Consider the following 27,453-nt stretch of genomic DNA (forward strand, 5'->3'; position numbering starts at 1 on the left):
TATCTTTTGGTGAGGGGAATTGTTGCCGGTGTCAGCAGGGCAAGTAGGCACCTCAGCAAGGTTAAGATGAGGTGTAGAGGTGTTTCAACAGTACTTGTGTAGTTCTATTTAATCCTTACAACAAAAGAAAAATAAAAAGTAAAAAAGTTACGTTTTAAAATTTAAAGAGATAGTAACGTTTATTCTGTTTAATTTTTATTGAAAAATGTTAAACTTTTATTTGGTAATTTGATCCATTGTGAGTCAGAATGGACCAAGAGGCCCTGCAAAATGTCACTTGTTTCTTTGTGTTTTGATGCCAGTGTGGAACCACCAATCCCTTTCTGTTCCTCATGTATTGAGAGAACTTTAAATTATAGGGATAGATTTTCTCCAACATAGGTGTGTCCGGTCCACGGCGTCATCCTTACTTGTGGGATATTCTCTTCCCCAACAGGAAATGGCAAAGAGCCCAGCAAAGCTGGTCACATGATCCCTCCTAGGCTCCGCCTTCCCCAGTCATTCTCTTTGCCGTTGTACAGGCAACATCTCCACGGAGATGGCTTAGAGTTTTTTGGTGTTTAACTGTAGTTTTTATTATTCAATCAAGAGTTTGTTATTTTAAAATAGTGCTGGTATGTACTATTTACTCTGAAACAGAAAGGTGATGAAGATTTCTGTTTGTAAGAGGAAAATGATTTTAGCAACCGTTACTAAAATCGATGGCTGTTTCCACACAGGACTGTTGAGAGGAATTAACTTCAGTTGGGGGAAACAGTGAGCAGACTTTTGCTGCTTGAGGTATGACACATTTCTAACAAGACGATGTAATGCTGGAAGCTGTCATTTTCCCTATGGGATCCGGTAAGCCATTTTTATTACATAAGAAAAAAAGGGCTTCACAAGGGCTTTTAAGACTGTAGACATTTTCTGGGCTAAAACGATTGATATATAAGCATATTTTAATACTTCATAGCTTTGAGGAATTATTTTATTCTTGGGAATTATGTAAAATAACCGGCAGGCACTGTATTGGACACCTTATTCTCTAGGGGCTTTCCCTAATCATAGGCAGAGCCTCATTTTCGCGCCTCTATTGCGCACTTGTTTTTGGGAAGCATGACATGCAGATGCATGTGTGAGGAGCTCTGATACATAGAAAAGACTTTCTGAAGGCGTCATTTGGTATCGTATTCCCCTTTGGGCTTGGTTGGGTCTCAGCAAAGCAGATACCAGGGACTGTAAAGGGGTTAAATATAAAAACGGCTCCAGTTCCGTTATTTTAAGAGTTAAAGCTTTCAAATTTGGTGTGCAATACTTTTAAGGCTTTAAGACACTGTGGTGAAATTTTGGTGAATTTTGAACAATTCCTTCATACTTTTTCACATTTGCAGTAATAAAGTGTGTTCAGTTTAAAATTTAAAGTGACAGTAACGGTTTTATTTTAAAACGTTTTTTGTACTTTGTTATCAAGTTTATGCCTGTTTAACATGTCTGAACTACCAGATAGACTGTGTTCTGTATGTGGGGAAGCCAAGGTTCCTTCTCATTTAAATAGATGTGATTTATGTGACACAAAATTTAGAGAAAATGATGCCCAAGATGATTCCTCAAGTGAGGGGAGTAAGCATGGTACTGCATCATCCCCGTCCTTCGTCTACACCAGTCTTGCCCACACAGGAGGCCCCTAGTACATCTAGTGCGCCAATACTCCTTACTATGCAACAATTAACGGCTGTAATGGATAATTCTATCAAAAACATTTTAGCCAAAATGCCCACTTATCAGCGAAAGCGCGACTGCTCTGTTTTAGAAAATACTGATGAGCATGAGGACGCTGATGATATTGGTTCTGAAGTGCCCCTACACCAATCTGAGGGGGCCAGGGAGGTTTTGTCTGAGGGAGAAATTTCAGATTCAGGGAAAATTTCTCAACAAGCTGAACCTGATGTAATTACATTCAAATTTAAATTGGAACATCTCCGCGCCCTGCTTAAGGAGGTGTTATCTACTCTGGACGATTGTGAGAATTTGGTCATTCCAGAGAAATTATGTAAAATGGACAAGTTCCTAGAGGTCCCGGGGCCCCCCGAAGCTTTTCCTATACCCAAGCGGGTGGCGGACATTGTAAACAAAGAATGGGAAAGGCCCGGCATACCTTTCGTCCCTCCCCCTATATTTAAGAAATTGTTTCCTATGGTCGACCCCAGAAAGGACTTATGGCAGACAGTCCCCAAGGTCGAGGGGGCGGTTTCTACTCTAAACAAACGCACCACTATACCCATAGAAGATAGTTGTGCTTTCAAAGATCCTATGGATAAAAAATTAGAGGGTTTGCTTAAAAAGATGTTTGTTCAGCAAGGTTACCTTCTACAACCAATTTCATGCATTGTTCCTGTCACTACAGCAGCGTGTTTCTGGTTCGATGAACTAGAAAAGGCGTTAAATAAAGATTCTTCTTATGAGGAGATTTTGGACAGAATTCATGCTCTCAAATTGGCTAACTTTCACCCTAGACGCCACTTTGCAATTGGCTAGATTAGCGGCGAAAAATTCTGGGTTTGCTATTGTGGCGCGCAGAGCGCTTTGGCTAAAATCTTGGTCAGCGGATGCGTCTTCCAAGAACAAATTGCTTAACATTCCTTTCAAGGGGAAAACGCTGTTTGGCCCTGACTTGAAAGAGATTATTTCTGATATCACTGGGGGCAAGGGCCACGCCCTTCCTCAGGATAGGTCTTTCAAGGCCAAAAATAAACCTAATTTTCGTCCCTTTCGCAGAAACGGACCAGCCCCAAGTGCTACGTCCTCTAAGCAAGAGGGTAATACTTCTCAAGCCAAGCCAGCCTGGAGGCCAATGCAAGGCTGGAACAAAGGTAAGCAGGCCAAGAAACCTGCCACTGCTACCAAGACAGCATGAGATGTTGGCCCCCGATCCGGGACCGGATCTGGTGGGGGGCAGACTCTCTCTCTTCGCTCAGGCTTGGGCAAGAGATGTTCTGGATCCTTGGGCGCTAGAAATAGTCTCCCAAGGTTATCTTCTGGAATTCAAGGGGCTTCCCCCGAGGGGGAGGTTCCACAGGTCTCAATTGTCTTCAGACCACATAAAAAAACAGGCATTCTTACATTGTGTAGAAGACCTGTTAAAAATGGGAGTGATTCATCCTGTTCCATTAGGAGAACAAGGGATGGGGTTCTACTCCAATCTGTTCGTAGTTCCCAAAAAAGAGGGAACATTCAGACCAATCTTAGATCTCAAGATCCTAAACAAGTTTCTCAAGGTTCCATCGTTCAAAATGGAAACCATTCGAACAATTCTTCCTTCCATCCAGGAAGGTCAATTCATGACCACGGTGGATTTAAAGGATGCGTATCTACATATTCCTATCCACAAGGAACATCATCGGTTCCTAAGGTTCGCATTTCTGGACAAGCATTACCAGTTTGTGGCACTTCCGTTCGGATTAGCCACTGCTCCAAGAATTTTCACAAAGGTGCTAGGGTCCCTTCTAGCGGTGCTAAGACCAAGGGGCATTGCAGTAGTACCTTACTTGGACGACATTCTGATTCAAGCGTCGTCCCTTCCACAAGCAAAGGCTCACACGGACATTGTCCTGGCCTTTCTCAGATCTCACGGGTGGAAAGTGAACGTAGAAAAAAGTTCTCTATCTCCGTCAACAAGGGTTCCCTTCTTGGGAACAATAATAGACTCCTTAGAAATGAGGATTTTTCTGACAGAGGCCAGAAAATCAAAACTTCTAAACTCTTGTCAAATACTTCATTCTGTTCCTCTTCCTTCCATAGCGCAGTGCATGGAAGTAATAGGTTTGATGGTAGCGGCAATGGACATAGTTCCTTTTGCGCGAATTCATCTAAGACCATTACTACTGTGCATGCTCAGTCAGTGGAATGGGGATTATACAGACTTGTCTCCGACGATACAAGTAGATCAGAGGACCAGAGATTCACTCCGTTGGTGGCTGTCCCTGGACAACCTGTCACAGGGGATGAGCTTCCGCAGACCAGAGTGGGTCATTGTCACGACCGACGCCAGTCTGGTGGGCTGGGGCGCGGTCTGGGGACCCCTGAAAGCTCAGGGTCTTTGGTCTCGGGAAGAATCTCCTCTCCCGATAAATATTCTGGAACTGAGAGCGATATTCAATGCTCTCAAGGCTTGGCCTCAGCTAGCAAAGGCCAAATTCATACGGTTTCAATCAGACAACATGACGACTGTTGCGTACATCAACCATCAGGGGGGAACAAGGAGTTCCCTGGCGATGGAAGAAGTGACCAAAATCATTCAATGGGCGGAGACTCACTCCTGCCACTTGTCTGCAATCCACATCCCAGGAGTGGAAAATTGGGAAGCGGATTTTCTGAGTCGTCAGACATTTCATCCGGGGGAGTGGGAACTCCATCCGGAAATCTTTGCCCAAATTACTCAGTTGTGGGGCATTCCAGACATGGATCTGATGGCCTCTCGTCAGAACTTCAAGGTTCCTTGCTACGGGTCCAGATCCAGGGATCCCAAGGCGACTCTAGTAGATGCACTAGTAGCACCTTGGACCTTCAAACTAGCTTATGTATTCCCGCCGTTTCCTCTCATCCCCAGGCTGGTAGCCAGGATCAATCAGGAGAGGGCATCAGTGATCTTGATAGCTCCTGCGTGGCCACGCAGGACTTGGTATGCAGACCTGGTGAATATGTCATCGGCTCCACCATGGAAGCTACCTTTGAGACGGGACCTTCTTGTTCAAGGTCCGTTCGAACATCCGAATCTGGTCTCACTCCAACTGACTGCTTGGAGATTGAACGCTTGATCTTATCAAAGCGAGGGTTCTCAGATTCTGTCATTGATACTCTTGTTCAGGCCAGAAAGCCTGTAACTAGAAAAATCTACCACAAAATATGGAAAAAATATATCTGTTGGTGTGAATCTAAAGGATTCCCTTGGGACAAGATAAAAATTCCTAAGATTCTATCCTTTCTTCAAGAAGGTTTGGAGAAAGGATTATCTGCAAGTTCCTTGAAGGGACAGATTTCTGCCTTGTCTGTGTTACTTCACAAAAAGCTGGCAGCTGTGCCAGATGTTCAAGCCTTTGTTCAGGCTCTGCTTAGAATCAAGCCTGTTTACAAACCTTTGACTCCTCCTTGGAGTCTCAATTTAGTTCTTTCAGTTCTTCAGGGGGTTCCGTTTGAACCCTTACATTCCGTTGATATTAAGTTATTATCTTGGAAAGTTTTGTTTTTGGTTGCAATTTCTTCTGCTAGAAGAGTTTCAGAATTATCTGCTCTGCAGTGTTCTCCTCCTTATCTGGTGTTCCATGCAGATAAGGTGGTTTTGCGTACTAAACCTGGTTTTCTTCCGAAAGTTGTTTCTAACAAAAACATTAACCAGGAGATAGTCGTGCCTTTGTGTCCGAATCCAGTTTCAAAGAAGGAACGTTTGTTGCACAATTTGGACGTAGTTCGTGCTCTAAAATTCTATTTAGATGCTACAAAGGATTTTAGACAAACATCTTCCTTGTTTGTTGTTTATTCTGGTAAAAGGAGAGGTCAAAAAGCAACTTCTACCTCTCTCTCTTTTTGGCTTAAAAGCATCATCAGATTGGCTTACGAGACTGCCGGACGGCAGCCTCCTGAAAGAATCACAGCTCATTCCACTAGGGCTGTGGCTTCCACATGGGCCTTCAAGAACGAGGCTTCTGTTGATCAGATATGTAAGGCAGCGACTTGGTCTTCACTGCACACTTTTACTAAATTTTACAAATTTGATACTTTTGCTTCTTCTGAGGCTATTTTTGGGAGAAAGGTTTTGCAAGCCGTGGTGCCTTCCATCTAGGTGACCTGATTTGCTCCCTCCCTTCATCCGTGTCCTAAAGCTTTGGTATTGGTTCCCACAAGTAAGGATGACGCCGTGGACCGGACACACCTATGTTGGAGAAAACAGAATTTATGTTTACCTGATAAATTACTTTCTCCAACGGTGTGTCCGGTCCACGGCCCGCCCTGGTTTTTTAATCAGGTCTGATAATTTATTTTCTTTAACTACAGTCACCACGGTATCATATGATTTCTCCTATGCAAATATTCCTCCTTTACGTCGGTCGAATGAGTGGGGAAGGCGGAGCCTAGGAGGGATCATGTGACCAGCTTTGCTGGGCTCTTTGCCATTTCCTGTTGGGGAAGAGAATATCCCACAAGTAAGGATGACGCCGTGGACCGGACACACCGTTGGAGAAAGTAATTTATCAGGTAAACATAAATTCTGTTTTTTGTTCTGAGCCAACATTGTCTAAGGCGGATGTTGTTCAGGAGTCTAATGACAATGGTCAATATATATGCCGCAGCTTTCTCCTCAAGCCTCCCAACTTTTATTGCCCACGCATGCAGTGCCCTGCGCTCCCTCGCAATCTCCGCCTGGAGTTACACATTGCTTCCCTAATGTCATCAGCGGTATCGGATGCATTCTCTGCTTTTCCCATGCTGCAGGGAAAGCGCAAGAGGAAATGTAATCAGTCAGTGAATAAGGTTGTTAATATAGTAGTGGCTATTCCGAATGTTTCTTCCCAGAAACTTGAAGAGGAAGATACTTCGGTAGCATCTGAGGGTGATATCTCAAACTCAGACAGTGTAATACCTTTATCTAATACTGAAGTTTTTTTTTTTTTTTAGGTTTAAGATCAAACACCTCCGTTTGTTACTTAAGGAGGTTTTGCCTACCCTGGACGACTCTGACACTACCGTCGTAGTCAATCCTAAAAAGTCCAGTAAATTAAACAAGTATTTTGACGTGCCCTCCATGGTGGAAGTATTTCCTATACCAGATAGGGCTACAGAGATTATTGCTAAGGAATGGGAGAGACCGGGTATCCCTTTTTCTCCATCCCCTATATTTAAAAAGATGTTTCCTATAGCAGACTCCAGACTCTATCAAGGAGTCTTGGCAGACGGTACCCAAGGTGGAAGGGGCAATTTCCACGCTAGTCAAGAGAACTGCTATTCCCATAGGATAGTTGTTCCTTTAAGGATCCTATGGATAAGAAGTTAGAAAGGTTGCTCAACAAAATGTATGTACACCAGGGTTTTCAATGGCAACCTGCAGTTGGTATTGCTACTGTCACTAGTGCGCCAGCATACTGGTTTGATGCGTTGTCTGATTCTATTCGGACAGACACTCCTTTCGAAGAAATCCAGTATAGGATAAAGGCCCTTAAGTTGGCCAACTCCTTTTTATTACAGATGTTTCTCTTCAGGTTATTAAGCTGGGAGCTATTGGCTCGCAGAGCTTTATGGTTAAAATCTTGGTCTGCGGATGTGTCATCTAAGTCTAAACTTTTAGTGATTCCTTACAAGGGAAAGACCTTGTTTGGGCCTGGTTTGAAATAATTTCTGACATTACGGGAGGTAAGGGACATTTCCTCCCTCAGGATAAGAGAAAAGCAATCCAAGAAGCCTGCTGTTGAGTCAAAGACAGCATGAAGGGCCTGCCCCCGATCCGGGACAGGATCTTGTGGGGGGCAGGCTTTCCTTCTTCGCTCGAGCTTGGGTTCGAGATGTTCATGGACATTGTGTCCCAGGGATACAGACTAGAGTTCAAGATCTTTCCTCCCAGGGGCAGGTTTCTGCTTTCAAGATTATCTGTAGACCAGACAAAAAGAGAGGCATTCTTACACTGTGTACGGGACCTCTCCGACCTGGGAGTGATAGATACCTATTTCCTCCATTTGCTCTTCTACCTCCAGTCATTGCTCGAATCAAGCAGGAAAGGGCGTCGGTTATCCTAATTGCACCGGGCGTGGCCTCGCAGGATTTGGTATGCAGACCTGGTGGACATGTCATCTCTTCCACCTTGGAGACTTCCGTTGAGGAAGGAACTTCTACTTCAAGGACCCTTCCTTCATCCAAATCTAGTTTCTCTGAAGCTGACTGCTTGGAGATTGAGCTCTTAATTTTATCCAAGCGTGGATTTTCGGAATCGGTCATTGAGACCAGGATTCTGGCTCGTAAACCTGTGACTAGAAAGAGTTACCATAAGATATGGCGTAAAGATCTATATTGGTGTGAATCCAAGGGTTACTCTTGGATTAGATTTCTGATTCCTTGAATTTCTGTCCTTTCTCCAAAAAGGTTTGGAGAAGGGTTTATCAGCAAGTTCCCTAAGGGGACAAATATCTGCCTTGTCTACAATCTTTTGGCAGGCCTTGGTCAGGATCAGGCTCCGTTTGAGCCAATGCATTCCTTAGATATTAAGTTGTTAGTGTCAGAGCTCTCAGCATTACAGTATGAGTCTCCTTACCTTATTTTTCATTTGGATAAGGTGGTTTTACATACTAAATTAGGGTTTCTCCCTAAAGTATTTTCAGGAGATTGTTGTTCCTTCCTTGTGTCCTAACCCTTCTTCTCCGAAGGAACGGCTTCTGCACAATCTAGACGTGGTACGTGCATTAAAATTCTATTTACAGGCGACTAAGGATTTTCGTCAGTCTTCTGCTCTATTTGTGGTTTTCTCTGGGAAACGTAAGGGTCAGAAAGCTACGGTTACTTCTCTTTCTTATGGCTGAAGAGTATCATTCGCTTTGCTTATGAAGCTGCTGGACAGCAGTCTCCTGAGAGAGTTACGGCTCATTCTACGAGGGCTGTTTCCTCTTCCTGGGCATTCAAAAATGAAGCTTCTTTGGAACAGATTTGCAAGGCTGCAACTTGGTCCTCTCTTCACACTTTTTCAACATTCTATAAATTTGATACTTTTGCTTTGTCTGGGGCCGCTTTTGGGAGAAAGATTCTTCAAGCAGTGGTGCCTTCCGTTTAGGTTCCCTGCCTTGTCCCTCCCTTATCTGTGTACTCTAGCTTGGGTATTGATTCCAAATAGTAATTAGATGATCAGTGGACTCATTGTGTCATTAGAAAGAAAACAAAATTTATGCTTACCTGATAAATTTCTTTCTTTCTTGACACAATGATTCCACGGCCCGCCCTGTTCTTAAAGGGACATGAAACCCAACAATTTTCTTTCATGATTCTGATATAGAATGCAATTTTAAGCAACTTTCCAATTTACTTCTATTATTTAATTTGCTTTCTTCTCTTGTTTTCCTTTGCAGAAATGTTTAACTAGGCAAGCTCAGGGCCAGGGGCAGCAGAGATCCTACGTTCTAGCTGTTGATTGGTGGCTGCATATATATATTGATTGTGATTGGCTCACCCATGTGTTCAGTTAGAAACCATTAGTGCATTGCTGCTCCTTCAACACATGATACCAAGATAATGAAAAAAATTATATAATAGAAGTAAATTACAAAGTTGTTTAAAATTGTATTCTCTATCTGAATTATGAAAGAAATGTTTTGGGTTTCATGTCCCTTTAAGACAAGTTGTTGGTATGTTATAAACTTCAGACTTCAGCACCTTGTTGCTTCCTTTCTCTCTTTTACTTCGGTCGAATGACTGGGGTTAGAGGGAAGGGAGGTGATATTTAACAACTTTGCTGTGGTGCTCTATGCCGCCTCCTGCTGGGCAGGAGTGATATTCCCAATAGTAATTAGATGATCCGTGGACTCATCGTGTCAAGAAATAAATAAATTTATCAGGTGAGCATAAATTTAGTTTTCTTCTTTGGGAAGAATATGGTAGTTTGTTCCCTTTCTCCAACATTGGTGTGTCCGGTCCACGGCGTCATCCATTACTTGTGGGATATTCTCCTCCCCTACTGGGAAAGGCAAGGAGAGCACACAGCAAGAGCTGTCCATATAGCTCCCCCTCTGACTCCGCCCCCCAGTCATTCTCCTTGCCGCTCTGAACAAGTAGCATCTCCACGGGGATGGTGAGGAGTTTGTGGTGTTAGTTGTAGTTTTTTATTTCTTCTATCAAGAGTTTGTTATTTTAAAATAGTGCTGGCTTGTACTATTTACTCTACAACAGAAAAGTGATGAACATTTCTGTTTAAGAGGGCTATGATTTTAGCACAAGTAACTAAAATCCATTACTGTTACCACGCAGGACTGTTGAAACCAGAGAACTTCAGTTGGGGGTAACAGTTTGCAGACTCATCTGCTTCAGGTATGACTAGTCTCCTTCTAACAACACAGGCTAATGCTAGATGACAGTCATTTTTCCCCTCAGGGAAAACGGTAAGCCATTTTTCTTTCACCTCAGCAAAAAAGATAACAGGCTTCCCCTTTTTGATTTTTATGCTGGTAGACACTGTTAGGGGCCAAATCGATTGGTTTTTATTACAATACCATGACATTTGAAATGTTTTATAAACTTATACACACTTGGGGACGTTTTTTATTGATCTGGCTTGTTTTAGACACCTAAATCTAGTCAGGAAGGCCCCTTCACTCTAGTATACTGAGGGAGGAGGCCTCATTTTAAGGCAGTGCATGCAGTTTCATGTGAGAGGGTCCTGTGGCTCAGAAAGTGACCCCAGAAGGTTTTTTTCTGTGGATGGTTGACCCCTAAGGAAGGTAAAAAGCTACAGCAATGCTGTAGCAGGGATTGTGGTGTATAAAAACGGTTAAATCCAACAATTAGCTCCGGTTTGCTTGTTTTAAGAGCTAGAGTCTCCATATTTGCTGTGCAATACTTTCTAAGCATTAAGTCACTGGGGTCCAAATTTCATAAAAATCGGATATTGCCTTCATAGTTTTTTGAACATTCAGAAATAAAGTGTGTCATTTTATTATTTAAAGAGACAGTAACGTTTTTGTTTAAAATCGTTTTTATTGCATTGTTTCCCTGACTAAATCTGTTTAACATGTCTGTGCCATCAGATAACCTATGTTCTGTGTGTGTAGAGACAAATGTGGTTCCCCCTTTGACTGTGTGTGATAATTGTGCCATAGCATCCAAACAAAGTAAGGACAGCTCTGTTACATTTCATAATGTTGCCCAAGATGATTATCTAATGAAGGTAGTGGGGATAGTTCTACGTCCTCTCCTTCTGTGTCTACACCAGTTTTGCCCGCGCAGGCGACACCTAGCGTGCCAGTGCTTATTTCTATGCAACAATTAACAGCAGTAGTGGATAATTCTATAGCAAATCTTTTATCCAAACTGCCAGCATTTCAGAGAAAGCGTGATTGTTCAGTTTTAAATATAGATAAAAAGGATGAACAATCAGACGCTGACGATGCCTTATCTATTTTACCCTCACATCAATCGGAATTGGCTGTGAGGGAAGGGCTGTCTGAGGGTGAAATTTCAGACTCAGGAAAAATTTCTCCACAGGCAGAACCTGATATAGTAGCATTTAAGTTTAAGCTAGAACATCTCCGCGCTTTGCTTAAGGAGGTATTAGCTACTCTGGATGACTGTGATTCTATGGTAGTACCAGAGAAGTTGTGCAAATTGGACAATTTTTTAGAGGTCCCAGTGCACGACAACGCTTTTCCAATACCCAGGAAGGTAGCGAACATAGTGGATAAGGAGTGGGAGAAGCCAGGTGTACCCTTTGCCCCACCTCCTATATTTAAGAAAATGTTTCCCATAGTAGACCCTAGAAGGGACGCATGGCAGACGGTCCCGAAGGTTGAGGGAGCTGTTTCAACACTAGCGCACAACTATTCCTATAGAGGACAGCTGCGCTTTCAAAGATCCTATGGATAAAAAATTGGAAGGATTGCTTAAAAAGATTTTTGTTCAGCAAGGGTTCATTCTTCAACCAGCTACGTGTGTTATTACTGTCACTTCAGCGGCGTCCTTTTGGTTCGAGGAACTAGAAAGATCGCTCCAGAAAGAGACTTCCTATGAAGAAGTCATGGACAGAATTCACGCATTAAAGTTAGCTAATTCCTTTATATTGGATGCCGCTTTTCAAATTGGCGGCGAAAAACTCAGGTTTTGCTATAGTAGCGCGGAGGGCGCTTTGGCTAAAATCCTGGTCGGCAGATGTGTCGTCCAAGACTAAGTTACTTAATATTCCTTTCAAGGGTAAGACCCTTTTTGGGCCGGAATTGAAGGAAATTATTTCAGACATCACTGGGGGTAAGGGCCATGCCCTCCCACAGGTTAGGCCTTTTAAGGCTAAGAACAAGTCTAATTTTCGTTCCTTTCGCAATTTCAGGAACGGACCGGCTAATAACTCCACTGCCGCTAGACAAGAAGGTAACGCGGCCCAGCCCAAACCTGCTTGGAAGCCCATGCAAGGCTGGAACAAGGGTAAACAGACCAAGATACCTGCTGCTGCTACCAAGACAGCATGAAGAGGTAGCCCCCGATCCGGTACCGGATCTGGTAGGGGGCAGACTATCTCTCTTCGCTCAGATTTGGGCAAGAGATGTTCAGGATCCCTGGGCACTAGAGATAGTCTCCAAGGGATACCTGCTAGAGTTCAAGGGACTTCCTCCAAAGGGAAGGTTCCACCTGTCTCGCTTATCTTCAGACCAGATAAAGAAACAGGCATATGTATTTTGTATAAGAGACCTATCAAAGATGGGAGTGATAAACCAAGTCCCCTCCGGGGAACAGGGTCTAGGTTTTTACTCAAACCTGTTTGTGGTTCCCAAAAAAGAGGGAACTTTCTCCAACATAGGTGTGTCCGGTCCACGGCGTCATCCTTACTTGTGGGATATTCTCTTCCCCAACAGGAAATGGCAAAGAGCCCAGCAAAGCTGGTCACATGATCCCTCCTAGGCTCCGCCTACCCCAGTCATTCTCTTTGCCGTTGTACAGGCAACATCTCCACGGAGATGGCTTAGAGTTTTTTAGTGTTTAACTGTAGTTTTTATTATTCAATCAAGAGTTTGTTATTTTGAAATAGTGCTGGTATGTACTATTTACTCAGAAACAGAAAAGAGATGAAGATTTCTGTTTGTATGAGGAAAATGATTTTAGCAACCGTCACTAAAATCCATGGCTGTTCCACACAGGACTGTTGAGAGCAATTAACTTCAGTTGGGGGAACAGTGAGCAGTCTCTTGCTGCTTGAGGTATGACACATTCTAACAAGACGATGTACTGCTGGAAGCTGTCATTTTCCCTATGGGATCCGGTAAGCCATGTTTATTACGATCGTAAATAAGGGCTTCAAAAAGGGCTTATTAAGACTGTAGACTTTTTCTGGGCTAAATCGATTGATTATTAACACATATTTAGCCTTGAGGAATCATTTTATCTGGGTATTTTGATATAATATTATCGGCAGGCACTGTTTTAGACACCTTATTCTTTAGGGGCTTTCCCAAAGCATAGGCAGAGCCTCATTTTCGCGCCGGTGTTGCGCACTTGTTTTTGAGAGGCATGGCATGCAGTCGCATGTGAGAGGAGCTCTGATACTTAGAAAAGACTTTCTGAAGGCGTCATTTGGTATCGTATTCCCCTTGGGGCTTGGTTGGGTCTCAGCAAAGCAGATACCAGGGACTGTAAAGGGGTTAAAGTTCAAAACGGCTCCGGTTCCGTTATTTTAAGGGTTAAAGCTTCCAAATTTGGTGTGCAATACTTTTAAGGCTTTAAGACACTGTGGTGAAAATTTGGTGAATTTTGAACAATTCCTTCATGTTTTTTCGCAATTAACCAGGAGATTATCGTACCTTCTCTGTGTCCGAAACCAGTTTCGAAGAAGGAACGTTTGTTGCACAATTTGGATGTTGTTCGCGCTCTAAAATTCTATTTAGATGCTACAAAGGATTTTAGACACACATCTTCCTTGTTTGTTGTTTATTCCGGTAAAAGGAGAGGTCAAAAAGCAACTTCTACCTCTCTCTCTTCTTGGATTAAAAGCATCATCAGATTGGCTTATGAGACTGCCGGACGGCAGCCTCCCGAAAGAATCACAGCTCATTCCACTAGGGCTGTGGCTTCCACATGGGCCTTCAAGAACGAGGCTTCTGTTGATCAGATATGTAGGGCAGCGACTTGGTCTTCACTGCACACTTTTACCAAATTTTACAAGTTTGATACTTTTGCTTCTTCTGAGGCTATTTTTGGGAGAAAGGTTTTGCAACCCGTGGTGCCTTCCATTTAGGTGACCTGATTTGCTCCCTCCCTTCATCCGTGTCCTAAAGCTTTGGTATTGGTTCCCACAAGTAAGGATGACGCCGTGGACCGGACACACCTATGTTGGAGAAAACAGAATTTATGTTTACCTGATAAATTACTTTCTCCAACGGTGTGTCCGGTCCACGGCCCGCCCTGGTTTTTTTAATCAGGTCTGATAATTTATTTTCTTTAACTACAGTCACCACGGTACCATATGGTTTCTCCTATGCAAATATTCCTCCTTAACGTCGGTCGAATGACTGGGGTAGGCGGAGCCTAGGAGGGATCATGTGACCAGCTTTGCTGGGCTCTTTGCCATTTCCTGTTGGGGAAGAGAATATCCCACAAGTAAGGATGACGCCGTGGACCGGACACACCGTTGGAGAAAGTAATTTATCAGGTAAACATAAATTCTGTTTTCAGGCCAATTCTGGATTTAAAGATTTTAAACAAGTTCCTCAGAGTTCCATCCTTCAAGATGGAAACCATTCGGACAATCTTGCCGACAATCCAGCAGGGTCAATATTTGACTACAGTGGATCTAAAGGATGCGTATCTGCATATCCCAATCCACAAAACTCTTCATCAGTTCCTGAGGTTCGCCTTTATGGACAAACATTTTCAGTTCGTGGCTCTTCCATTCGGTTTAGCCACTGCTCCCAGAATTTTCACAAAGGTGCTAGGGTCCCTTCTAGCGGTCCTAAGGCCGAGGGGCATCGCTGTAGCACCTTATCTAGACGACATCCTAATCCAAGCGTCGTCTCTTTCCAAAGCATGGGCCCACACAGACATTGTGTTGGCTTTTCTCTATTATTGTTTTCTGGGAACAATAATAGATTCTGTGGAAATGAAGATCTTCCTGACAGAAGTCAGAAAGCTAAAGCTTCTAAACGCTTGTCGAGTTCTTCATTCTATTCCTCAACCCTCCATAGCTCAGTGCATGGAAGTAATAGGCTAATGGTCGCAGCAATGGACGTGGTTCCTTTTGCTCGAATTCATCTAAGACCACTACAGCTGTGCATGCTCAATCAGTGGAATGGGGACTATACAGACTTGTCCCCCCAAATTCAAGTAGACCAGGTAACCATGGACTCACTTCTCTGGTGGTTGACCCAGGATCACCTGTCTCAGGGAATGAGTTTCCGCAGACCGGAGTGGGTCATCGTTACGACCGACGCCAGCCTCTTGGGGTGGGGCGCGGTCTGGGACTCCCTGAAAGCTCAGGGCCTATGGTCTCGGGAAGAGTCGCTTCTCCCGATAAACATTTTGGAACTAAGAGCAATATTCAATGCGCTCCTGGCTTGGCCTCAGCTAGCGGAAGCCAGGTTCATAAGATTTCAGTCGGACAACATAACGACTGTTGCGTACATCAATCATCAGGGGGGAACAAAGAGTTCCCTAGCGATGAAGGAAGTAACCAAGATCATCCAATGGGCAGAGAATCACTCCTGCCATCTATCTGCTATTCACATTCCAGGAGTAGACAACTGGGAGGCGGACTATTTGAGTCGTCAGACTTTCCATCCGGGGGAGTGGGAACTCCACCCGGAGGTCTTTACTCAGTTAACCCAATTATGGGGCATTCCAGACATGGATCTAATGGCGTCCCGTCAGAACTTCAAGATTCCTTGCTACGGGTCCAGATCCAGGGATCCCAAGGCGACTCTAGTGGATGCATTAGGTGGCGCCTTGGTCGTTCAACCTAGCGTATGTGTTTCCACCGTTTCCTCTCCTTCCCAGGCTCATAGCCAGGATCAAACAGGAGAAGGCCTCGGTGATTCTGATAGCTCCTGCATGGCCACGCAGGACTTGGTATGCAGACCTGGTGAATATGTCATCGGCTCCACCATGGAAGCTACCTTTGAGACAGGATCTTCTAGTACAAGGTCCATTCGAACATCCAAATCTAGTTTCTCTGCAGCTGACTGCTTGGAAATTGAACGCTTGATTTTATCCAAGCGTGGGTTTTCAAATTCTGTGATAGATACTCTGGTCCAAGCCAGAAAACCTGTGACTAGAAAGATTTACCATAAAATATGGAAAAAATATATCTGTTGGTGTGAATCCAAGGGATTCTCCTGGAGTAAGATTAAAATTCCAAAGATTCTCTCCTTTCTCCAAGAAGGTTTGGATAAAGGGTTGTCAGCTAGTTCTCTAAAAGGACAGATCTCTGCTTTATCTGTCTTGTTACACAAACGACTGGCAGCTGTGCCAGATGTACAAGTTTTTGTTCAGGCTTTGGTTAGAATCAAGCCTGTTTACAGACCCATGACTCCTCCTTGGAGTCTAAATTTAGTTCTTTCAGTTCTTCAAGGGGTTCCGTTTGAACCTTTACATTCCATAGATATTAAGTTATTATCTTGGAAAGTTTTGTTTTTGGTTGCTATTTCTTCTGCTAGAAGAGTTTCTGAATTATCTGCTTTGCAGTGTAATCCACCCTATCTGGTTTTCCATTCAGATAAGGTTGTTTTGCGTACTAAGCCTGGTTTTCTTCCAAATGTTGTTTCCAACAAGAATATTAACCAGGAGATAGTTGTTCCTTCTCTGTGTCCGAATCCAGTTTCAAAGAAGGAACGTTTATTACACAATTTAGATGTTGTTCGTGCTTTAAAGTTCTATTTGAAAGCAACAAAAGATTTTAGACAAACCTCATCTTTGTTTGTCGTTTACTCTGGTAAGAGGAGAGGTCAAAAAGCTACTGCTACCTCTCTCTCTCTTTCTGGCTGAAAAGCATTATCCGATTGGCTTATGAGACTGCCGGACGGCAGCCTCCTGACCGAATCACTGCTCATTCTACTAGGGCTGTGGCTTCCACATGGGCCTACAAGAACGAGGCTTCTGTAGGCCCATTCTGATTAGATATGTAAGGCAGCGACTTGGTCTTCTCTGCACACTTTTGCCAAATTCTTCAAGTTTGATACTTATGCTTCTTCGGAGGCTATTTTTGGGTGAAAGGTTTTGCAAGCCGTGGTGCCTTCCATTTAGGTAACGTGATTTGCTCCCTCCCTTCATCCGTGTCCTAAAGCTTTGGTATTGGTTCCCACAAGTAATGGATGACGCCGTGGACCGGACACACCAATGTTGGAGAAAACAGAATTTATGGTTACCTGATAAATTACTTTCTCCAACGGTGTGTCCGGTCCACGGCCCGCCCTGGTTTTCTAATCAGGTTGAAAATTTTTTCTTTATACACTACAGTCACCACGGCACCCTATAGTTTCTCCTTTTTCTCCTAACCGTCGGTCGAATGACTGGGGGGCGGAGTCAGAGGGGGAGCTATATGGACAGCTCTTGCTGTGTGCTCTCCTTGCCTTTCCCAGTAGGGGAGGAGAATATCCCACAAGTAATGGATGACGCCGTGGACCGGACACACCGTTGGAGAAAGTAATTTATCAGGTAAGCATAAATTCTGTTTTCTTTAGTAAGGGGTGTGTTTGGAGACCGACTGCTGGGGATTGTGTCTCAGTCGAGTCTAGTTCCTGCGGTCTCTAACAAGGCTGTGGACTATCTGTGGGTCAGTGTCCTTGGGCTTTTTCAAAGTTGTTCTCGGCTTCGGACAAAGTGGGATTTTGTTAGGTAGGGGTTTTCAGGCCAGGTACCCTCATAATGTGCCACCTCTTGTACCCTCCCGTTTTTTGCATTCAGTTTCCTCTATAGCCTGGGTATTGTTTTCCCAAACGTAATGAATGCAGCTGTGGACTCTTTCCATTTATGAAAAAAAAACTTAAATTATACTTACCTGATACCCGTATTTTTTCTGTGGGGCGTCTGTTATTTTTGTTCTTCTGCCACCTTTTCACCCTAATATTTCTTCTATTGTTCCTTGTGCCTCGGTAGAATGACTGGGGGATGAGGGAAGTGGGAGGAGTATTAAAGCCTTTGGCTGGGGTGTCTTTGCCTCCTCCTAGTGGCCAGGTTCTGAATTCCTAAAAGTAATGAATGAAGCTGTGGACTCTTTCCATTTGAAGAAAAGAAAATTATCAGGTAAGCATAATTTAAGTTTTTATTGAAGGGATTGGTTAAGACGCTAATGTATTTCTATTCTCATGAGATGTTCAGATGAGCCCTTAAAGGGACAGTCTAGTATAAACGAAACTTTCATTATTCAGATAGGACTTTTAATTTAATTTTAATCAACTTTCCAATTTACTTTTATCATCAAATTTGCTTTTTTCTCTTGGTTTTCTTAGTTTAAACTAAACATAGGTAGGCTCATATGCTAATTTCTAAGCCTTTGAAAGCTGCCTCTTATCAAATGCTTTTTAAATCTCTTTTCAAGACAAAGTACACATGGGCCATATAGATAACACTGTGTTCAGGCACAGGGGGTTATTTAAGATTTAGCACGACACACTGCTAAATGCAAGACAATAGATAATAAACAGTCACAGTCATGTGATCAGGGGGCTGGAAGAAGGTTCCTAGATACAAGGTAATCACAGAGGTAAAAAGTATATTAATATAACTGTGTTGGTTATGCAAAACTGGGGAATGGGTAATAAAGGGATTATCTATCTTTTAAAACAATAAAAATTCTATGGTAGACTGTCCCTTTAAGAAAACAGATCAACTTTAATTAGGGCCACGGGGTAGGATACTGGAACAGAGGAATGTGATAAGAACCCCCTGGGGCAATTAGGCATCCAGCAACAGAAAAAAATAGGTGGCCACTTTTACCACCAAAGAGATATTAAGGTCTAACTTTGGAGAGTAGACCTAATTCTTTCACTAATCTATTTGGAGCACTCCACTGGTAGGTGACAAAAAATGCTAAAATAGCATGGAGGTAAGGGACAGAAATACTCTGCTGTAGTGTAGCTTGTGGGTTAATCTTTCTTTACCGCAGAGTATTTACGTCTCATACCTCCACATGAAATGCTATTTTAGCATTTTGTCACCTACCAGCAAAGTGTCCACTACCTGCTTGCATTTGATGATTGCTCCTAAGTTATCAATAAAAACCTTAATTAGTGGGTTTTTTTTAAATTACTTTTCGAATCAGGACAAGTAGATAGTCACAAGGGACAAGTAGAACGGGCTCCCGCTTTAGTCCCTTGGACAAGTAGTTTTTTTTTAAAAAATTCTACACCCCTGATAGATGCAATGTCTGATGTCATCAGTGATTTTCTTTTAGTACACTTTAGCACTTTTCTTCTCCTTTGATTTCACAAAGAACTTTCCCTCTTTTTATGTATACCTATAAAGTAATACTACATTTTTACATTTTTGTGTAAAAGAGTTTTGAAGGTTGGTAAAACACATTTTTCAATCCAGATACTTTATGTAGTTTCTGTTACATTTATGCTTTTGATATGTGTATTAATCATTGCAGGTTAACGGAAAATACTACCCTCACGCCAAATTGCTTTTAGGACAAATGGGAGCACTCCATCCAGCCAATAGATTAGCAGCTTACATCACTCACAGGCTGAGACCGAGTCTTTACAATCAATCCGGTAGTTTGAATCCCATTGTGCCTTCCAAGATTACACCAACTCCCCTCTGTACATCTGATGTAAATTCTAAAGATGCCAACGTTCCCGTGGTAACACAGGAAGTCAAAACTTCTCCACAGAAAGAGATTGGTAAGCATTAAAATAATGTATGTGCTTTTGTACAAGAATCATATCCAATGTTTTAGTGATAACTGGGCCCTAAATAAATTGTTCCATGAAATATATCTTTGTAGGAAAATGTAAAATTTAAATATAGCTGCAAGCAGCAATAGAGGTGGCCAAGCGCATCGCCTTTGCAATGGTATACAAGCAGCTTAATCACAATTTAAAGCTATAAAGCAAGTTTTTACAGTTCTAACGTAAGCAGATGGAAAGAAAAACATTTTTGACATTTTTGCATTTTTCAAGATGGCTGCCACACCATATGACCAATACTTTCAACACGAACAGAAGTAACTCTGTTACAATATATGGTTATACAGCGAATTTCACAGCTTTAACATAAGCGGTTGCAAAGAAAACACATTTCTCCAACATAGGTGTGTCCGGTCCACGGCGTCATCCTTACTTGTGGGATATTCTCTTCCCCAACAGGAAATGGCAAAGAGCCCAGCAAAGCTGGTCACATGATCCCTCCTAGGCTCCGCCTACCCCAGTCATTCTCTTTGCCGTTGTACAGGCAACATCTCCACGGAGATGGCTTAGAGTTTTTTAGTGTTTAACTGTAGTTTTTATTATTCAATCAAGAGTTTGTTATTTTGAAATAGTGCTGGTATGTACTATTTACTCAGAAACAGAAAAGAGATGAAGATTTCTGTTTGTATGAGGAAAATGATTTTAGCAACCGTCACTAAAATCCATGGCTGTTCCACACAGGACTGTTGAGAGCAATTAACTTCAGTTGGGGGAACAGTGTGCAGTCTCTTGCTGCTTGAGGTATGACACATTCTAACAAGACGATGTAATGCTGGAAGCTGTCATTTTCCCTATGGGATCCGGTAAGCCATGTTTATTACGATCGTAAATAAGGGCTTCACAAGGGCTTATTAAAACTGTAGACTTTTTCTGGGCTAAATCGATTCATTATTAACACATATTTAGCCTTGAGGAATCATTTTATCTGGGTATTTTGATATAATAATATCGGCAGGCACTGTTTTAGACACCTTATTCTTTAGGGGCTTTCCCAAAGCATAAGCAGAGCCTCATTTTCGCGCCGGTGTGGCGCACTTGTTTTTGAGAGGCATGGCATGCAGTCGCATGTGAGAGGAGCTCTGATACTTAGAAAAGACTTTCTGAAGGCGTCATTTGGTATCGTATTCCCCTTTGGGCTTGGTTGGGTCTCAGCAAAGCTGATACCAGGGACTGTAAAGGGGTTAAAGTTCAAAACGGCTCCGGTTCCGTTATTTTAAGGGTTAAAGCTTCCAATTCCTTCATGTTTTTTCACAATTGCAGTAATAAAGTGTGTTCAGTTTAAAATTTAAAGTGACAGTAACGGTTTTATTTTAAAACGTTTTTTGTACTTTGTTATCAAGTGTATGCCTGTTTAACATGTCTGAACTACCAGATAGACTGTGTTCTGAATGTGGGGAAGCCAGAATTCCTATTCATTTAAATAAATGTGATTTATGTGATAATGATAATGATGCCCAAGATGATTCCTCAAGTGAGGGGAGTAAGCATGGTACTGCATCATTCCCTCCTTCGTCTACACGAGTCTTGCCCACTCAGGAGGCCCCTAGTACATCTAGCGCGCCAATACTCCTTACTATGCAACAATTAACGGCTGTAATGGATAATTCTGTCAAAAACATTTTAGCCAAAATGAACACTTATCAGCGTAAGCGCGGCTGCTCTGTTTTAGATACTGAAGAGCATGACGACGCTGATAATAATATTTCTGAAGGGCCCCTAACCCAGTCTGATGGGGCCAGGGAGGTTTTGTCTGAGGGAGAAATTACTGATTCAGGGAACATTTCTCAACAGGCTGAACCTGATGTGATTGCATTTAAATTTAAGTTGGAACATCTCCGCATTCTGCTTAAGGAGGTACTATCCACTCTGGATGATTGTGACAAGTTGGTCATCCCAGAGAAACTTTGTAAAATGGACAAGTTCCTAGAGGTGCCGGGGCTCCCAGAAGCTTTTCCTATACCCAAGCGGGTGGCGGACATTGTTAATAAAGAATGGGAAAGGCCCGGTATTCCTTTCGTCCCTCCCCCCATATTTAAAAAATTGTTTCCTATGGTCGACCCCAGAAAGGACTTATGGCAGACAGTCCCCAAGGTCGAGGGAGCGGTTTCCACTTTAAACAAACGCACCACTATACCCATAGAGGATAGTTGTGCTTTCAAAGATCCTATGGATAAAAAATTAGAAGGTTTGCTTAAAAAGATGTTTGTTCAGCAAGGTTACCTTCTACAACCAATTTCATGCATTGTCCCTGTCGCTACAGCCGCATGTTTCTGGTTCGATGATCTGATAAGAGCGGTCGATAGTGATTCTCCTCCTTTGGAGGAGATTATGGACAGAATCAATGCTCTCAAATTGGCTAATTCTTTCACCCTAGACGCCACTTTGCAATTGGCTAGGTTAGCGGCTAAGAATTCTGGGTTTGCTATTGTGGCGCGCAGAGCGCTTTGGTTGAAATCTTGGTCGGCTGATGCGTCTTCCAAGAACAAGCTACTTAACATTCCTTTCAAGGGGAAAACGCTGTTTGGCCCTGACTTGAAAGAGATTATCTCTGATATCACTGGGGGTAAGGGCCACGCCCTTCCTCAGGATCGGCCTTTCAAGGCAAAAAATAAACCTAATTTTCGTCCCTTTCGTAGAAACGGACCAGCCCAAGGTGCTACGTCCTCTAAGCAAGAGGGTAATACTTCTCAAGCCAAGCCAGCTTGGAGACCAATGCAAGGCTGGAACAAGGGAAAGCAGGCCAAGAAACCTGCCACTGCTACCAAGACAGCATGAAATGTTGGCCCCCGATCCGGGACCGGATCTGGTGGGGGGCAGACTCTCTCTCTTCGCTCAGGCTTGGGCAAGAGATGTTCTGGATCCTTGGGCGCTAGAAATAGTCTACCAAGGTTATCTTCTGGAATTCAAGGGACTTCCCCCAAGGGGGAGGTTCCACAGGTCTCAGTTGTCTTCAGACCACATAAAAAGACAGGCATTCTTACATTGTGTAGAAGACCTGTTAAAAATGGGAGTGATTCATCCTGTTCCATTAAGAGAACAAGGGATGGGGTTCTACTCCAATCTGTTCATAGTTCCCAAAAAAGAGGGAACGTTCAGACCAATCTTAGATCTCAAGATCTTAAACAAGTTTCTCTAGGTTCCATCGTTCAAGATGGAAACCATTCGAACTATTCTTCCTTCCATCCAGGAAGGTCAATTCATGACCACGGTGGATTTAAAGGATGCGTATCTACATATTCCTATCCACAAGGAACATCATCGGTTCCTAAGGTTCGCATTCCTGGACAAACATTACCAGTTCGTGGCGCTTCCTTTCGGATTAGCCACTGCTCCAAGGATTTTCACAAAGGTACTGGGGTCCCTTCTAGCTGTGCTAAGACCAAGGGGCATTGCTGTAGTACCTTACTTGGACGACATTCTGATTCAAGCGTCGTCCCTTCCTCAAGCAAAGGCTCACACGGACATTGTCCTGGCCTTTCTCAGATCTCACGGGTGGAAAGTGAACGTGGAAAAGAGTTCTCTATCCCCGTCAACAAGGGTTCCCTTCTTGGGAACAATAATAGACTCCTTAGAAATGAGGATTTTTCTGACAGAGGCCAGAAAAACAAAGCTTCTAGACTCTTGTCGGATACTTCATTCCGTTCCTCTTCCTTCCATAGCTCAGTGCATGGAAGTGATCGGGTTGATGGTAGCGGCAATGGACATAGTTCCTTTTGCGCGCATTCATCTAAGACCATTACAACTGTGCATGCTCAGTCAGTGGAATGGGGACTATACAGACTTGTCTCCGAAGATACAAGTAAATCAGAGGACCAGGGACTCACTCCGTTGGTGGCTGTCCCTGGACAACCTGTCACAAGGGATGACATTCCGCAGACCAGAGTGGGTTATTGTCACGACCGACGCCAGTCTGATGGGCTGGGGCGCGGTCTGGGGATCCCTGAAAGCTCAGGGTCTTTGGTCTCGGGAAGAATCTCTTCTACCGATAAATATTCTGGAACTGAGAGCGATATTCAATGCTCTCAAGGCTTGGCCTCAGCTAGCGAGGGCCAAGTTCATACGGTTTCAATCAGACAACATGACAACTGTTGCGTACATCAACCATCAGGGGGGAACAAGGAGTTCCCTAGCGATGGAAGAAGTGACCAAAATCATTCTATGGGCGGAGTCTCACTCCTGCCACCTGTCTGCTATCCACATCCCAGGAGTGGAAAATTGGGAAGCGGATTTTCTGAGTCGTCAGACATTGCATCCGGGGGAGTGGGAACTCCATCCGGAAATCTTTGCCCAAGTCACTCAGCTGTGGGGCATTCCAGACATGGATCTGATGGCCTCTCGTCAGAACTTCAAAGTTCCTTGCTACGGGTCCAGATCCAGGGATCCCAAGGCGGCTCTAGTGGATGCACTAGTAGCACCTTGGACCTTCAAACTAGCTTATGTGTTCCCGCCGTTTCCTCTCATCCCCAGGCTGTTAGCCAGGATCAATCAGGAGAGGGCGTCGGTGATCTTGATAGCTCCTGCGTGGCCACGCAGGACTTGGTATGCAGATCTGGTGAATATGTCATCGGCTCCACCTTGGAAGCTACCTTTGAGACGAGACCTTCTTGTTCAGGGTCCGTTCGAACATCCGAATCTGGTTTCACTCCAGCTGACTGCTTGGAGATTGAACGCTTGATTTTATCGAAGCGAGGGTTCTCAGATTCTGTTATTGATACTCTTGTTCAGGCCAGAAAGCCTGTAACTAGAAAGATTTACCACAAAATTTGGAAAAAATATATCTGTTGGTGTGAATCTAAAGGATTCTCTTGGGACAAGGTTAAGATTCCTAGGATTCTATCCTTCCTTCAAGAAGGATTGGAAAAAGGATTATCTGCAAGTTCCCTGAAGGGACAGATTTCTGCCTTGTCGGTGTTACTTCACAAAAAACTGGCTGCTGTGCCAGATGTTCAAGCCTTTGTTCAGGCTCTGGTTAGAATTAAGCCTGTTTACAAACCTTTGACTCCTCCTTGGAGTCTCAATTTAGTTCTTTCAGTTCTTCAGGGGGTTCCGTTTGAACCCTTGCATTCCGTTGATATTAAGTTATTATCTTGGAAGGTTTTGTTTTTAGTTGCAATTTCTTCTGCTAGAAGAGTTTCAGAATTATCTGCTCTGCAGTGTTCTCCTCCTTATCTGGTGTTCCATGCAGATAAGGTGGTTTTACGTACTAAACCTGGTTTTCTTCCAAAAGTTGTTTCTAACAAAAACATTAACCAGGAGATTATCGTACCTTCTCTGTGTCCGAAACCAGTTTCAAAGAAGGAACGTTTGTTGCACAATTTGGATGTTGTTCGCGCTCTAAAATTCTATTTAGATGCTACAAAGGATTTTAGACAAACATCTTCCTTGTTTGTTGTTTATTCTGGTAAAAGGAGAGGTCAAAAAGCAACTTCTACCTCTCTCTCTTTTTGGATTAAAAGCATCATCAGATTGGCTTACGAGACTGCCGGACGGCAGCCTCCCGAAAGAATTACAGCTCATTCCACTAGGGCTGTGGCTTCCACATGGGCCTTCAAGAACGAGGCTTCTGTTGATCAGATATGTAGGGCAGCGACTTGGTCTTCACTGCACACTTTTACCAAATTTTACAAGTTTGATACTTTTGCTTCTTCGGAGGCTATTTTTGGGAGAAAGGTTTTGCAAGCCGTGGTGCCTTCCATTTAGGTGACCTGATTGCTCCCTCCCTTCATCCGTGTCCTAAAGCTTTGGTATTGGTTCCCACAAGTAAGGATGACGCCGTGGACCGGACACACCTATGTTGGAGAAAACAGAATTTATGTTTACCTGATAAATTACTTTCTCCAACGGTGTGTCCGGTCCACGGCCCGCCCTGGTTTTTTTAATCAGGTCTGATAATTTATTTTCTTTAACTACAGTCACCACGGTACCATATGGTTTCTCCTATGCAAATATTCCTCCTTAACGTCGGTCGAATGACTGGGGTAGGCGGAGCCTAGGAGGGATCATGTGACCAGCTTTGCTGGGCTCTTTGCCATTTCCTGTTGGGGAAGAGAATATCCCACAAGTAAGGATGACGCCGTGGACCGGACACACCGTTGGAGAAAGTAATTTATCAGGTAAACATAAATTCTGTTTTCTATCTTAATGGGAGGAGAGTCCACGGCTTCATTTATTACTTGTGGGAGTTAAGAACCTGGCCACCAAGGAGGAGGCAAAGACACCCCAGCCAAAGGCTTAAATACCTCCCCACTCCCCTCATCCCCCAGTCATTCTTTGCTTTTTGTCACAGGAGGTTAGCAGAGAAGTGTCGGAAGATTCAGAGTAGTCTCTTATGGAGGGTAGTACTCTTCGGAATGGGACTGGAGTTTTAAGTAATCCTGTCAGCCTCTCAGTGAGAGCATGGATGAAAGTTAGAGTCCGGAGATGCAGGGAGAGTCTTTCTGTAAAACCATCCCGACTCAGATTAACAGCTCCATAAGCACTCAGCGTTGACGAGTTTTGCTGCCTGCTTTCTGCTCTCAAGTCCATGTCCGGAACGATGCTACTACCATGTTACACTTGAAAGGCTGTGTTCCTGTTCCACGGCGTAGATTCTGGTAAGATCGTTTCATTTAAACACATATGATAACGCAAGAAGACAGGGTCACAGTATGTCTCCCTTTATCTGTATAGAATCAAGGGTTAATATCCTCAGAAAGTGGGTTATTGAACAGGGGGGGATTTGTGCATAATATTTTTTATTGTGTTTAATGATGCGATATGTGTGAGGTGAGGCTCTGTCAATGTGTGAACAGTCAGTTTCCTTAGGAGATATCGACGCAGCCTTTTTTTTGGCGCATTTTTATCTTTAGAGCAGGGGCGGTTCTGCATGGCACTCCATGTGACCGGGTGTGGCTTCTTGAACTTCCTCTTTCTTGACCGGCGGTTGGTGTATAAAGGTGCCATTTAAATCTATCTAGTCTGCAATAAAGACGCAAGCTATGGAGGACTATGATATGCCCCAAGCAAGAACATCCAGTGATCTGAGATGTCATCGCAGAAAATGCAGCATGTCTGCAGAAAGAACAGGATACATGCAGGAATTGTTAGCGATTTAACTTTTCAGCGCTGCCCTACATTAGGCTGTTCCCTTCAAACAGAGCTGTTCTCTGTCCTCACTGTGTAAGTTTTCCTTATCACAGTACATCTAGAGCAAAGTGCTGTTTTAAGTGAACAGTGAAATATGCAGTAGCGCTGCAAAGCAGTAGTGCATTGATTGACTGGCTCTCAGATATTGTCTCAAGCCCATCCCCTAGCATTTAACTGTCTGTAAAGCTGTTTTTTTCTGAATGTAAGACATTTGTATGAGCAATGCACCTTTTTTTTATTACTACTTCTAATTTGCAATGCAATTTTCATCCGCTTGCTCAACTATGTTCCACATGCTTTGATAAGATTGCAATATCTAAAAAGAATAAGATATTTAGTACAACTGAGCCGTCCACCTCTGAGGGTTCTCCGTCCTGCGTGGTGCATTCCCAACATTCATCTCCCATTACACATGCAGCTTCCCAGGGCACTACTGATCCTCCTGCGGGAGGGGCCCTTTGGCCGCCAGATTTCGCTGATCAGTTACAAACAACGGTTTCTGCGGCCTATAATGGTGAAATATAGCTATCTGTCCCAGGGGTCATCTACTCCGTTGGATATCTCTGACAGATTATCCGCTGATGAGAGCGACTCCCGACTCTTCGGAGGATGCTTTTCTCTTGTAAGGTGTATCCAGTCCACGGATCATCCATTACTTGTGGGATATTCTCCTTCCCAACAGGAAGCTGCAAGATGATCACCCACAGCAGAGCTGTCTATA

The 27,453-nt window shown here is 43.5% G+C and overlaps 1 protein-coding gene across 1 annotated transcript in view; it reads left to right on the forward strand.

Moving 5' to 3' along the window:
• MGA (MAX dimerization protein MGA) overlaps positions 1-27,453 on the forward strand; it is a 1,137,718-nt gene that overhangs the window by 459,751 nt on the left and 650,514 nt on the right. Inside the window, exon 14 of the mRNA XM_053697822.1 lies at positions 19,289-19,541. Coding sequence (XP_053553797.1) covers positions 19,289-19,541 — 253 coding nt within the window. The remainder of the gene's footprint in view (positions 1-19,288; positions 19,542-27,453) is intronic.

This window comes from Bombina bombina, chromosome 1, assembly GCF_027579735.1.
Source record: "Bombina bombina isolate aBomBom1 chromosome 1, aBomBom1.pri, whole genome shotgun sequence".
Lineage (NCBI taxonomy): Eukaryota > Metazoa > Chordata > Amphibia > Anura > Bombinatoridae > Bombina > Bombina bombina.